The sequence below is a fragment of the Lithobates pipiens genome, unplaced genomic scaffold (assembly GCF_037356315.1).
Source record: "Lithobates pipiens isolate NorthernLeopardFrog02 unplaced genomic scaffold, aLitPip1_a1.2 Scaffold_8, whole genome shotgun sequence".
Lineage (NCBI taxonomy): Eukaryota > Metazoa > Chordata > Amphibia > Anura > Ranidae > Lithobates > Lithobates pipiens.
The window spans coordinates 680,472,932-680,487,007 of record NW_027507903.1 but is presented as its reverse complement, the minus strand read 5'-3'; the positions used below and the strand labels follow the sequence as shown (position 1 = coordinate 680,487,007).

The following is a 14,076-nucleotide window of genomic DNA, read 5'->3' as shown; positions in this document are numbered from 1 at the left end:
ATGTGGGGAGGGGGAGGAGATGACGGATGTCAAATACTGTAACAAAACACAGAAAGTATTAGGATAGATACATTTCTCACTGACCAATAGGAACAGGTTATTGTTACTCCAATAATTGGACAGATATTCTACCCAATCACAGCGATCAGTAATAAATCTCACATTTATTTAGGAGTAGAAAAACTTGTGGGAAGCCCCTCCCACTGCTCTATACTATTGGATGAATATTAAATGAATTCCACTCTTTCGACTGACATCACCAGTCTGTGGGCGGAGTTCACATCTCCCACCTCCCCCCACAGATCTTTATACAACCTCCCCATACACCTATCACAGCATGGAGGGGCTCAGTGAAGGTGGTGGTGAAGGTGTGAATGTGTCGGATCGGGTCACACAGATCATAAAAGGAGATTCGCCCGGCCTCATAATCCAGATATATCCTGACTCTGTTACTGGAGGGATTGGTGGGTAAGAGGGTCCCATCAGTGTCATGCATCACCGTATACTGATCATCAAACCTGTCCAATCCCCAGGACTTATTATTATATCCAATCCATGACTCCTCGTCGCTCCTCTCTATACTGGGGTAACACATCCCGACTCTCCATTCATCTGCCCCCCCGACATCCACTTCCCAGTAATGTCTCCCTGAGGAGAAACTCTGACTGCTCAACACGTGAGAATTCTGGAATCTCTCTGGTGTTTCTGGGTAATTCTGGTTTCTATGTGACTCGGATACAGTTTTCCTGTCATCTGATATCTGTAGATAATTATCAGCTGTGTTTCCATCCAGTAATATGTCTGCAGCTCCCTGGGTATACAATACATTTATCTCTGTTATTATATCAGATAAACCTGTGTGTAAGACCCCCGCCACATCCAGACCCCCTCCATCATGGAGGAGTTCCTCATGTCTCTCTCTGTCCTCATTATCTCCATCCTCAGTATCACACAAGTCACCTGTGTCTGATTCCTGTAAGACAGTCAGTGGATCCGTCACGTTACACAGCTCCTCAATGTGACGCAACTTCCTGGACAGCTCCTCCTTCTTTATTTCCAGATCCCGGATGGAGATGGAGATCCGCTCTGCCCTCCCGGAGATGTCCCTCAGGACTCTCTTCTCCAGGTCTTCCAGACGTCTCCTGAGATCTCTAAACAGGGCAGTGACTCTCTCGGTGTCACCAGCGGCTTCTTCTTCTACTTTCCTCCGGTGTTCCTGCAGACTCTGGACTCTTTCCTCCGTCTTCTCTCTCTTTGTCAGAAGTTTCTGCAGAACGTTCCTCAGAGTCTTCTTCTTCTTCTCAGAAGCCTCATCCAATGACTCCACCTCATGTCCTTTATGTTCTCCAATCAGACAGCAGGACACACAGACATATGAATGATCTTTAGTGCAGAAATACTTCAAAACCTCCTTATGGAGGGAGCATTTCCTGCTCTCCATGGACAAGGTGGGGTCACATAAGACGTGTTCTGGGGACTTTTTGTGGACTTTCAGGTGTTTATCACACAGAGAAACCTCACAGTGAAGACAGGATCTAACAGCAGGTACAGGAAAGTCCACACAGTAAGTACAGAAGACCCCGGACTCCTCCTGATTTTGCTGAGCAGACAGGAAAGTCTCTGCTATATTACATAGTGTTATGTTCCTGTGCAGTGCAGGACGACTCCTGGACCTTTTTCTGCATACAGGACAGAAATATCCCCCAGACCCCTCCTGTGTATCCAGCACATGATCAATACAGACCCGGCAGAAGTTGTGACCACATCTCAGCATTACAGGATCGGTATAAATGTTCAGACAGACGGCACACTCCAGCTCAGCTCTCAGATCACCAGACGCCATCGCCATTAGAGTGGAATTGGAGCTCATCTCTTGAATTGTTCCATGGACCTTTGGATATTGCTGTAAATTACAAAAACGTATTATTCATGGTTGACTGTTCTTACAGGACATAAATAAGATAAACATAACATTCTTCTACAGTAAGGCTGGTGACATTTTCAGAGCCCCATGTTGCACCGACTCATCACTGTACTATGCAACTGCTTAACCAATATAAAGTAAACCTGTTCTGGGTCATTTAGTGCAAATTAACAGATAAACCTAACTTTTGCTCTCTCTATTACACATGTACTTTACTTTTGCTCCTCTGTCATTAGGTATGGTCTTCAGGAACAAAGAAAGGAAACACTTGCATAGGGCTGAGGTCTCTGCCTCCACCTCACGATAGTGATAAGTAGGCGTGGACTGGCCATAGGGCAGACCGGACACTTGCCCAGGTGGGCCGGGGACACCCGCTCCGTGGCCTGTTGATGGTCAGGCCGCACAGCAGGAGGCAAGCGGTGATCGCGGCCTGGACAGGGTTAATGCAGGCCGCCGCTCGCCTACTACTATGCGGCCATGCCTGTGTCATCGCCGGCGGAACTATGACTGAGGTTAGTGGCTGCGCTGTGTGTCTCGCTCACACAGCTCAGCCTCGTGCAGGATGGACCGGACCAGAAGGTAAGTAGTAAGCAAGTCTGTAAAACAGGTAAGAGAAGTGTAGAAACAGGTCGAGGGTCAAACACAAGTAATCAGTCCAGAAGCCAGCAAGGCTGAGTGCAGAGGATAATCCAGAGGCAGGCCGAGGGTCAAACACAGGTATCAGTCCGGGAGCCAGCAAGGCTAAGAGCAGGAAGTCCGTTAAACAAGCCCGGGGTCAGGTCAGGAGAGAATCAGTGTAGTCTTCAGGCAATCCGGGTCACAACAGGAAGTGGTAAACAGGAACAGGAAGCAGAGGAACACAGGTGAGCTGAGACAAACCAGCAACTTGTCTGTCTGCTAAGGCTCCTTTTATAGGCTGGTCAGGGAATTCACGTTATGCGTGTGCTTGTGCGTACTCGTGTGTGCTGCTCAGTAGGGCCGTGAATGTGCGTGCGCCGGAGCGCCGATCCATGGCGAATTTGTGTGTGTCTTTGCTCAGGGAGATGGATCCCCCCAAGCTCACCCCCCCCCCCCCCAAGGGGCGGCCTCCGGATGACCAAGCTGGCCATCAACTCCGGATGTTCCCGATGAAAAGCTCGAATCAATCTTGGAGCATGAAGGTTACCGAAAGGTTCCCAGGAGTTGTCTTCCAATGGGTACAACTTTCCCTTTTACTAGGTACTGAAGTTGTCTGCCCATCTTCCTGCAGCCAAGTATGCTTCAAAATTCGTCCTCCCCATCACAACTGGAGGCGGGGGGAGGCTCCTCTCTTCTGGGAAATGGACTAGGGACCACTGGTTTTAAGAGATACGTGAAAGACAGGATGTATTCTGTATGATCTGGGTAAGTCTAACTCGAAGGCCACAGGATTCACCATTCTCTTGATTGTGAATGGGCCTATGAACCTAGGACCTAACTTGCGTGAAGCACAGGGTAGTTTGAGGTGAGTAGAGGCTAGCCAGACCTTCTCGCCAATTACAAAAGCTGGATTCTCCTTTCTCTTTTTGTCGTAGTACTTCCTGTAGTCATCTTGAGCTCTTTGCATGGTTTCTTGTATCTTTTGAAAATTTGATTGGAGACTATCCGATCCTGAACAGCAGGGACTGATGTTTCAGGGATGGAGTTGGGGAGGAAGGAGGGATGGAATCCAAAATTTGACCAAAACGGTGTTTGGTTAGTAGCCGTGTGTACAGAATTGTTGTATGCAAATTCTGCATAAGACAGGAGGGAGGACCAGTCATCCTGGGAGCCGGAATAGAAACAGCGGAGATATTGTTCTAAAGATTGATTTGTCCTTTCTGTCTGACCGTTGCTCTGAGGGTGGTATGCGGATGAGACACAGACCTTGATTTCCAGGGCCTTACAGAGTTCTTTCCAGAATTTAGAGGTAAACTGAGCACCCCTATCTGAGACAGTACTGTTAGGTAATCCGTGGAGTCTGACTATTTCCTTAATAAAAAAGGTATTGGCAGTATCCAAGGCAGAGGGAGTACCAATCATGGACAAGAAGTGGGCCATTTTTGAAAGACGGTCAACCACGACCAGGATGGTGGTGAACCCTTCTGAGGGTGGCAGGTCCACAATAAAGTCCATAGAGACGTCTACCCATGGCCGTTCAGGGATAGGTAGGGGTCTCAGTAATCCCCAAGGTTTGGTTTTAAATCCTTTGTTGCGTTGGCACGGAATACATGAGGAGATACATTTCTGACAGTCCCACCTCCAAGCAGGCCACCAGAAGGAACGGGAAATTAATTCTGACGTCTTCCGTACTCCGAAGTGGCCGGCCAACTTGTGGTCATGAAAAGTCTTTAAGATTGCTGGCCTTACTTCCTGAGGGACAAATCTTATCCCGTGCCCAAAGTAGATCATTGCGTTTCTCCAAGGAAGACACTACGGGATCGGTACAGTGGCTTGAGGCTGTTTTAATGGTGGTTGCCAGGTCGATTTGTGCAAGGAGGAGGAAATTTTGCGGTGACAGAATGGTGCTGGGCTCTGTAAACTGGGGGGGATTCAGGGAACATCCGGGAGAGTGCATCCGCTTTGCCATTCCTGGACCCGGGACGGTAGGAAAGGTGGAAGTTGAACCTAGAAAAAAAGAGTGCCCAACGGGCTTGTCGTGGTCTTAAGCGCTTGGCTGTTCTGAGATATTCTAGGTTCTTGTGGTCTGTAAAAATTGTAATAGGATGAGATGCGCCCTCTAAGATACCTCTATTCTTCTAAGGCAAACTTAATGGCCAATAGCTCTCGGCCACTGACATCATAATTATTTTCTGGAGGATTTAGCTTTCGGGAGGCAAAAGCTACTGGATGCAAAGGGCCTTGGGGCCCAGTCTTTGTGAAAGAATGGCTCCAGTGGAGGTTTCAGAAGCGTCAACTTCCAACACGAATGGCAAAAGTGGGTCTGAATGTTGTAGAATGGGTGCTGAAGTGAACAAAGATTTTAGTTTAATGAAGGTTTCTTGGGACCACTGGAAGCGCCCATGTTGACGGGTCAGCTGAGCAATCGAAGAAACAATGGATGAGAAGCCGACAATGAATCTTCGATAGAAGTTAGCAAAGCCAATGAATCTTTGCACAGCTTTTTTGTCCCCTGGAGCGGGCCAATCAAGAATCGCCTTGACCTTTTGGGGGTCCATGGCGATCCCCTCAGTGGAAATGATGAATGAGAAATTGGACAATGGTCTTCTCGAATTCGCATTTTTCTGCCTTAAGGTATAGTTTATGTTCCCTAAGAATGGCAAGGACCTTTCTTGCATGGTCTCGGTGTAGTTCAATGGTGGCAGAAAGAATGTCGTCTAAATATACGACTACAAAGTCGTCAAGGTAGTCTCTAAAAATGTCATTCACCAGATGTTGAAAGGTGGCCGGGGCATTGCACAGACCGAAGGGCATCACTAAATACTCAAAGTGCCCAAACCTGGACCTGAAGGCTATTTTCCATTCGTCATTGGCACGAATCCGGACAAGGTTATAAGCACCTTGTAGGTCAAGTTTGGAGAAGATCTTGGCAGTCCGGAAGCACTTAAATAGTTCTGGGATGAGCGGGAGCGGGTATTGGTTTTTGATAGTTATTTTATTGAGCTCTCTGTAATCGATGCAGGGTCTGAGGGAGCCATCTTTTTTCTCAACAAAGAAAATACCCGCCCCGGCTGGAGATGAAGAGGGATGAATGAAGCCTTTTTCCAGGTTCTCACTGATGTAGGCTTTGAGAGCCTTTAGTTCAGTCTCGGATAGAGCGAATATGCGCCCGAAAGGAATTTCAGATCCTGGTAACAATTTGATGGGGCAGTCATAAGACCTTTGAGGTGGTAGACAATCAGCCTACCTATCAAAAACATCCTTAAACTCAAGATATACTGGAGGGACATGCTGAAGACTGTCGGATGCAGGAACGACGGCCATACAAGGAGCTGGAACTGGAGGAAAACAGTGTTGAGAACAGTAGGAGGACGTAAAGGAGACCTACTTCTTGCCCCAGTTAACTTGAGGATCATGGGCCTGCAACCAAGGGAGTCCTAAAATAATAGGGAACATGGGAGAAGAAATCAAATCAAAGCGTAGGAACTCCTGGTGGCTCGAGGCCGTGATGGTGAGAATCGGCTGGGTCTCTTGTGTAACTGGTCCGGAGCGAGGTAAAGACCCATCAGCCAAGTGGACAAGAAGATTTTGTTTTTTGTCATGGAGAGGGATGTGAAGTTTTTTAGCCACAGTGATGTCCAGGAAACAACTGCATGCTCCGGAGTCAATTACGGCTGGTAGTTGAATCCTCTCATCTGCCAGCTGCAGAGAAACAGAAAAGAGTAACATAAGACTGGGTGAGATTTGTGGCTTTATAGTTCATAAATTGCAGAGGTGGCTTACAGGGTCTCACTGGGCAGTTGCGAAGGTAATGGCCAACCCCTCCGTAGTACAGACATAGGTTGGCCTGTCGTCTAAGCTGCCTTTCATCAGGGGTGAGAGGAGGGCGAACAAGTCCTAGCTGCATAGGTTCCCCTTCCGAGACCAAGGGGCCGTCAGGGACCGGAATTGGAGGGTAAGGAGTGGTCGACTTGGGGAGCATCCAGCTGGGCCGAGGGGTCTGAAGGCGCTCAGAGCGCCGCTCTCGCATGCGCCTGTCCAGCTTGGTGGCCAATTGAATCAGGTCCTCCAAAGAGACGGGGGTCTCCACTCTAGCCAATTCATCCTTCAAAGTTTCGGAAAGGCCTTGTCGGTACTCGGTATTGGTACCTGAGGGCGGCCTCATTCCAGCTGGTGTCAGCTGACCACTTGCAGAACTCGATGGTATAGTCCTCCACTGGTTTCTTTCCTTGTGTTAAGGCATGCAGAGTGGCTTCAGCTGTAGCAGTATGTTGTGGGTCGTCGAATAACTGACCCATGGAGTTAAAGAAGGTTTCAATAGAGTTCAGGAGATGACTTCTTTGTTCCATAAGGCTATGTGCCCATGCCTGGGGTTCTTCGGACAGTAGGGAGATGATGAATCCGACTTTCACTATTACAGAAGAAAAAAGTCCTTGGTTGCAGAGCCAGATATAAGGAGCAGGCATTTTTAAATGCCCTGAATTTTTTTTCCGTCGCCCGAAAACCGCTCGGGCATAGGTACCCTCGGTTCAGGAGTTGCCATGATCAGGACAGGCAGTGAATGGGCCTGTGGTAGGGAGGCACTGCCAGGGGGCGCTGGTGCTTCGTTAACTGGTGAAGGTGTTCCGGCTAATTGCTGAAGATGGCTGTCGATTTGGGTGTACCCTTCTTGCAATTTCTGCACAGCGTCTCTGAGGGCTGTAACTTGCTGGCACAACATTTCCAAAGGTGAACCCGCTCTGTTGGCCTCCGACATGGCTGGTTTGTACTATCAACAAAGAGGTACTGACCAAGGCCAAGATGCAGAGAGCAGTGGCTGTTGCGACTCAGCGCACATCAACCCTGGAGGTGATACAGGGAGTGGGTTGCACCAAGAGGCACAAGCCTCCATACCGGACTTGTGGGAAGGTCTGGAAGAGGGCTCGTGCAGGATGGACCGGACAAGAAGGTAAGTAGCAAGCAAGTCTGTAAAACAGGTAAGAAATGTGCACAAAGAGGCTGAGGGTCAAACACAAGTAATCAGCCCAGAAGCCAGCAAGGCTGAGTGCAGAGGATAATCCAGAGGCAGGCCGAGGGTCAAACACAGGTATCAGTCCGGGAGCCAGCAAGGCTAAGAGCAGGAAGTCCATTAAACAAGCCAGGGGTCAGGTCAGGAGAGAAAAATCGGTGTAGTCTTAAGGCAATCCGGGTCACAACAGGAAGTGGTAAACAGGAACAGGAAGCAGAGGAACACAGGTGAGCTGAGACAAACCAGCAACTTGTCTGTCTGCTAAGACTCCTTTTATAGGCTGGTCAGGGAATTCACGTTATGCGTGTGTGTGTACTCGCGTGCACCGCTCAGAAGGCCCGCGAATGTGCGTGCGCCAATCCATGGCGAATTTGCGTGCGTCTTTGTGCAGGGAGATGGTGAGCTTTATCCAAATTACTTCTCTGATATGTGCAGACTCTGATGTAAGGGGGGGGAAAGAGTCTGTGCAGACTCTGATGTAAGGGGGGGGGGGGGGGAAGAGTCTGTGCAGACTCTGATGTAAGGGGGGGGGGAAGAGTCTGTGCAGACTCTGATGTAAGGGGGGGGGGGGGAAGAGTCTGTGCAGACTCTGATGTAAGGGGGGGGGGGAAAGAGTCTGTGCAGACTCTGATGTAAGGGGGGGGGGGGAAAGAGTCTGTGCAGACTCTGATGTAAGGGGGGGGGGAAAGAGTCTGTGCAGACTCTGATGTAAGGGGGGGGGGGAAAGAGTCTGTGCAGACTCTGATGTAAGGGGGGGGGAAGAGTCTGTGCAGACTCTGATGTAAGGGGGGGGGGAAGAGTCTGGGCAGACTCTGATGTAAGGGGGGGGGGAAGAGTCTGGGCAGACTCTGATGTAAGGGGGGGAAGAGTCTGGGCAGACTCTGATGTAAGGGGGGGGGAAGAGTCTGGGCAGACTCTGATGTAAGGGGGGGGGGAAGAGTCTGGGCAGACTCTGATGTAAGGGGGGAGGACGTCTGGGCAGACTCTGATGTAAGGGGGGAGGACGTCTGGGCAGACTCTGATGTAAGGGGGGAGGACGTCTGGGCAGACTCTGATGTAAGGGGGGAGGACGTCTGGGCAGACTCTGATGTAAGGGGGGAGGACGTCTGGGCAGACTCTGATGTAAGGGGGGAGGACGTCTGGGCAGACTCTGATGTAAGGGGGGAGGACGTCTGGGCAGACTCTGATGTAAGGGGGGAGGACGTCTGGGCAGACTCTGATGTAAGGGGGGAGGACGTCTGGGCAGACTCTGATGTAAGGGGGGAGGACGTCTGGGCAGACTCTGATGTAAGGGGGGAGGACGTCTGGGCAGACTCTGATGTAAGGGGGGAGGACGTCTGGGCAGACTCTGATGTAAGGGGGGAGGACGTCTGGGCAGACTCTGATGTAAGGGGGGAGGACGTCTGGGCAGACTCTGATGTAAGGGGGGAGGACGTCTGGGCAGACTCTGATGTAAGGGGGGAGGACGTCTGGGCAGACTCTGATGTAAGGGGGGAGGACGTCTGGGCAGACTCTGATGTAAGGGGGGAGGACGTCTGGGCAGACTCTGATGTAAGGGGGGAGGACGTCTGGGCAGACTCTGATGTAAGGGGGGAGGACGTCTGGGCAGACTCTGATGTAAGGGGGGAGGACGTCTGGGCAGACTCTGATGTAAGGGGGGAGGACGTCTGGGCAGACTCTGATGTAAGGGGGGAGGACGTCTGGGCAGACTCTGATGTAAGGGGGGAGGACGTCTGGGCAGACTCTGATGTAAGGGGGGAGGACGTCTGGGCAGACTCTGATGTAAGGGGGGAGGACGTCTGGGCAGACTCTGATGTAAGGGGGGAGGACGTCTGGGCAGACTCTGATGTAAGGGGGGAGGACGTCTGGGCAGACTCTGATGTAAGGGGGGAGGACGTCTGGGCAGACTCTGATGTAAGGGGGGAGGACGTCTGGGCAGACTCTGATGTAAGGGGGGAGGACGTCTGGGCAGACTCTGATGTAAGGGGGGAGGACGTCTGGGCAGACTCTGATGTAAGGGGGGAGGACGTCTGGGCAGACTCTGATGTAAGGGGGGAGGACGTCTGGGCAGACTCTGATGTAAGGGGGGAGGACGTCTGGGCAGACTCTGATGTAAGGGGGGAGGACGTCTGGGCAGACTCTGATGTAAGGGGGGAGGACGTCTGGGCAGACTCTGATGTAAGGGGGGAGGACGTCTGGGCAGACTCTGATGTAAGGGGGGAGGACGTCTGGGCAGACTCTGATGTAAGGGGGGAGGACGTCTGGGCAGACTCTGATGTAAGGGGGGAGGACGTCTGGGCAGACTCTGATGTAAGGGGGGAGGACGTCTGGGCAGACTCTGATGTAAGGGGGGGAGGACGTCTGGGCAGACTCTGATGTAAGGGGGGAGGACGTCTGGGCAGACTCTGATGTAAGGGGGGGAGGACGTCTGGGCAGACTCTGATGTAAGGGGGGAGGACGTCTGGGCAGACTCTGATGTAAGGGGGGAGGACGTCTGGGCAGACTCTGATGTAAGGGAGCAGGGGGCGAGAGGAGTTGGAGATCTGCACAGTGAGCAGAGGGTAAGAGGGGGGGGGCACGATTGCAGGGACACTGTAATATAGAGGGAACTGCACTGTAAAGGGGCACATTAATCATTACAGTAGCCCTTTACAGTGCAGTCCCAGTGTGTGAGAGACAAAGATCATTCAAAATGACGCCAATATCTGTGAAAAATTGTTGCACAGTCAAACACTGTGAAAGTGTAAGGGGGTGACCCCGCCCCCCTCTGACAACACGGGAAAGACATAGGGAAGTCACTGGGTGGCCCCGCCCTCCATTATTTATGAAGTGTCAGAAGAATCAACGCGTCACATGGCTGAAGACTCTCACAGAGGCAGATCGCGTGGACGGCCACGCCAGTGGCCACTGATCAAGGGTGCATGCACTGTACGGTCACAATTTGTGGAGGCCACGAGGATAGTGAGCAGCGACAATGCATGCATCAGTGATACTGTCCCTCTTGTCTTCCTGTTGTAGCAATTTTTCGTGGAATACGTGGAAACGTTTAGTGGAATAATGGAAAAGGCACTTGAGGCAGAACAGTGGGAGGTAGAGGAGGACTTTCTTACCTCTCAAGGCCCTTTATCCAGTTAGTATTCCTGCGGGCCTGCCAAAATCACAGGAAGAGGAATAACACTCAGCAGCATTCTTTAAGGGATGGTTTTCAGTCCCCAGAAACCCAACAGGTTGTACGTGGCTGGGAGAATGTGGTTACTGATTAGTTGATCCTCAGTGACCCAGAGGACTCAGAATCAAATGCCTCTGCAAACTTATGCTGCATTGCCTCCCCGATTCTGTAAAGCCTGCAAAAGGACCCTATGATTTGTGGTATTAAGGAGAGGGATCATTAATAGTGATGGACGAACTTCCGCCGGGACGTTTCGCGAACGCGGACCGGCGAACGTGGCCGATAGTTCGCGAACCGTAACGTTCGCGGCGGGCCCCATTGACTTCATTGGGAGGCGAACTTTGCAAACCTACAGGTCAAATTTGCAGCCACAAAATAATTACTAGCTGTGCAAACATAGTCCCACCACATGGCCAATGACATAACACATGTATGAGGTGAATCTGGGATCGACAACTACAAGCATTCTTTTTTTTTTATATGTGAAATTGTTGTGACAATTCAGGACTGTGGAGCGCATGAAGGCAATGGGGGAGAGGGAAGGTCAGGGTAGGCAAAGAAGAGGGTGCAGGAGATGATCACCAGCAGCGTGACATACAGCAATGACACCTGCACCGTGATAGAGTCATCTGACAACAGCACCGTGATAGAGAGCACTGACATCCGCAGCGTGACATACAGCAATGACACCAGCACCGTAAGCAGCCCCAGGAGGAAGTCAGCATAGCACAGGGATGGTGGGAGCCCCTCATAATGAGCATAGCACAGGGATGATGGGAGCTCCTCCTAATAGGCACAGCAGAGGTACAGCCCCAGGAGGAAGTCAGCACAGCACAGGGATGGTGTGAGCCCCACATAATAAGAACCCCCAGGAGGAAGTCAGCACAGCACAGGGATGGTGTGAGCCCCTCATAATAAGCAGCACCAGTAGATGTATCACACCGCTCAACCTCTTCAAAGAGGAGGGTAGGGGCATATAGTACGGTGTGCTTTTTTTGGACAAGGAAGTGAGCCAAATGAAGAAAGAAGGTCTGTGTGCTCGATTAAAAAAATTGTTTATAGACATACATGGTCTACTGGTCACATGTGTTGAATTCCTCCGAGATCCATGCCTCATTCATTTTTAGAAATGTGAGGTAGTTAACACTGTCGTGAGCTAGGCGAGTACGCTTATCGGTCATGATCCCCCCTGCTGCGCTGAATGTCCTTTCGGACAGGACACTGGACGAGGGGCAAGCCAACAGTTCCATTGCAAATTGGGCAAGCTCTGGCCAGAGGTCAAGCCTGCCCACCCAGTAGTCCAGGGGTTCATCACTCCTCAGAGCATCCACATCGGCCGTTAACCCAATGTAGTCGGACACCTGACGGTCTAGGCGTTCCCTGATGCTGGATCCGGATGACACCTGTCGATGGGTCGGCTGAAAGAATGACCTCATATCCGAAGTCACCAACACATCTTCAAACCGGCCTCTTCTTGCAGGCGCTGTTGGATTGGTACCCGCAACTCCTTCTCTGGGAGTGGGAATTGCTCCTCTGCCAGCGCACGCAAAAGCAGAATGCAGCATTTCTCGAAGCAAGGCCTGGAAGTGCTGCATTCTGACAGCCCTCTGTGACGGCAGCAACATTTCCGCCATTTTGTGTTTGTACCGGGGGTCTAAGTATGTTGCCACCCAGTACTGGTCCTTGACCCTTATGCTTTTTATACGGGGGTCCCTATTAAAAACACTGGAGCATGAAGGCCCCCATTTGCACTAAAGTGGAAGCAGTGTGGTGGCCTGGCTCCTGCTCATCATCCAGGATAATGTCGTCCTCTCCCCATCCACGCACAACAGGGATCCCACAAAGGTTTAAAGCATGCTCTTCTTGCTCCTCCTCATCCGCCCCGGCACCATCCTCCTCTGACTCCTCTTCAGACTCCTGTTGTTCACTTGTCTCAGATAGAGTAGCCCCCCCCTGGGAATTCATCCAGCATTGCTACTTCCTCATCTTCCCGCTCCTGCTCCTCCACAGCTTGATTAATGACACAACGCAATGCACGCTCCATAAAGAAGGCATAAGGTACCATGTCACTGATGGCGCCATGGCTGTGACTGACCAGTTTGGTAATCTCCTCAAATGGCCGCAGAAGTCTACATGCATTGCGCATGAGCAGCCACTGGCACGGTGAAAAAAACCCAGCTCCCCAGAACCTGTTCTGCCGCAGAGTTCATACAGGTAGACGTTAACTGCACGTTTCTGCTGGAGCAGCCTATCAAGCATATAGAAGGTTGAGTTCCATTGCGTCGGGCAATCGCAAATAAGACGTCTGACCGGCAGATTGTGTCGCCACTGAATGTCAGCAAGGCGAGCAATGGCCGTGTAAGATCTTCTGAAATGGGCCGAGATTTTCCTTGCCTGCTGAAAGATGTCCTGGACCCCAGGGTATTTGACAACGAATTGCTGCACGACCAAGTTTAAGATGTGTGCCATGCATGGCACGTGCGTAATTTTGCCCTGTTTCAATGCGCTAAGCAGATTGGCAACGTTGTCACACACCACTTTACCAACTGTCAAATTGAGCGGTGTTAACCACTGATCTGCCTGTGAACGCAAAGCTGAAAGGAGTGCCGGGCCAGTGTGGCTCTTGGCTTCCAGGCACAACAGACGCAGCATGGCATGGCAACATCTCACCTGGCATGTCGAATAGGTTCTGGGGAGCTTGGGCGGCGCAGCGGAAGAGACGCTAGCAGCGGAAAAGGAGGAGTCAGTCGAGGAGGAGAGGGAGGAGGATGGAGTAGGAGGAGGAGAAGAAGAGCCAGGCCTGCATGCAATCCGTGGCGGTAAAACCAAATCTACACGGGTGCCACGGGTTACATGCTTGACGGCCGTCAGAAGGTTCACCCAGTGGGCAGTAAAAGTGATATACCTTCCCTGCCCGTGTTTGCTAGACCACGTGTCTGTGGTCAGATGTATCTTGGCACCGACACTGTGTGCCAGAGATACATTCACTTGCCGCTGAACATGGCCATATAGCTCTGGGATGCCCTTCTCTGAGAAATACTTCCTTCCTGGGACCTTCCATTGTGGTGTTCCAGTGGCCACAAATTTTTGAAAGGCCTCCGAGTCCACCAGTTTATGTGGCAGTAGTTGGCGGGCTATCAGTTCTGACAAGCCAGCCATCAACCGTTGGGCAAGAGGGATATCCGGCGTCATCATTCTTTTACGCTCGAACATTAGGCCCACGGAAGCCTGCCTTTTTGCAGAAAAACGTGAGCTTGGCGTGATGGAAGGTGGAGTGGAGGACAATTGTGAGGAGAGGGGAGAAGGAGAAGTAGAAGACGAGGCTGGACGGTGAGAGCCTGGAGTGTGGCTTTGTGT

General features: G+C 51.2%; 1 protein-coding gene across 1 annotated transcript; it reads right to left on the bottom strand.

The window, feature by feature from the left end:
* Window positions 1-277: 277 nt before the first annotated feature.
* LOC143964323 (E3 ubiquitin-protein ligase TRIM39-like) lies at window positions 278-1,885 on the bottom strand. Its single transcript, XM_077474023.1, has one exon. The coding sequence runs from the start codon at window positions 1,868-1,870 to the stop codon at window positions 278-280; it is 1,593 nt and encodes a 530-aa protein (XP_077330149.1). The 5' UTR covers window positions 1,871-1,885.
* Window positions 1,886-14,076: the final 12,191 nt, after the last annotated feature.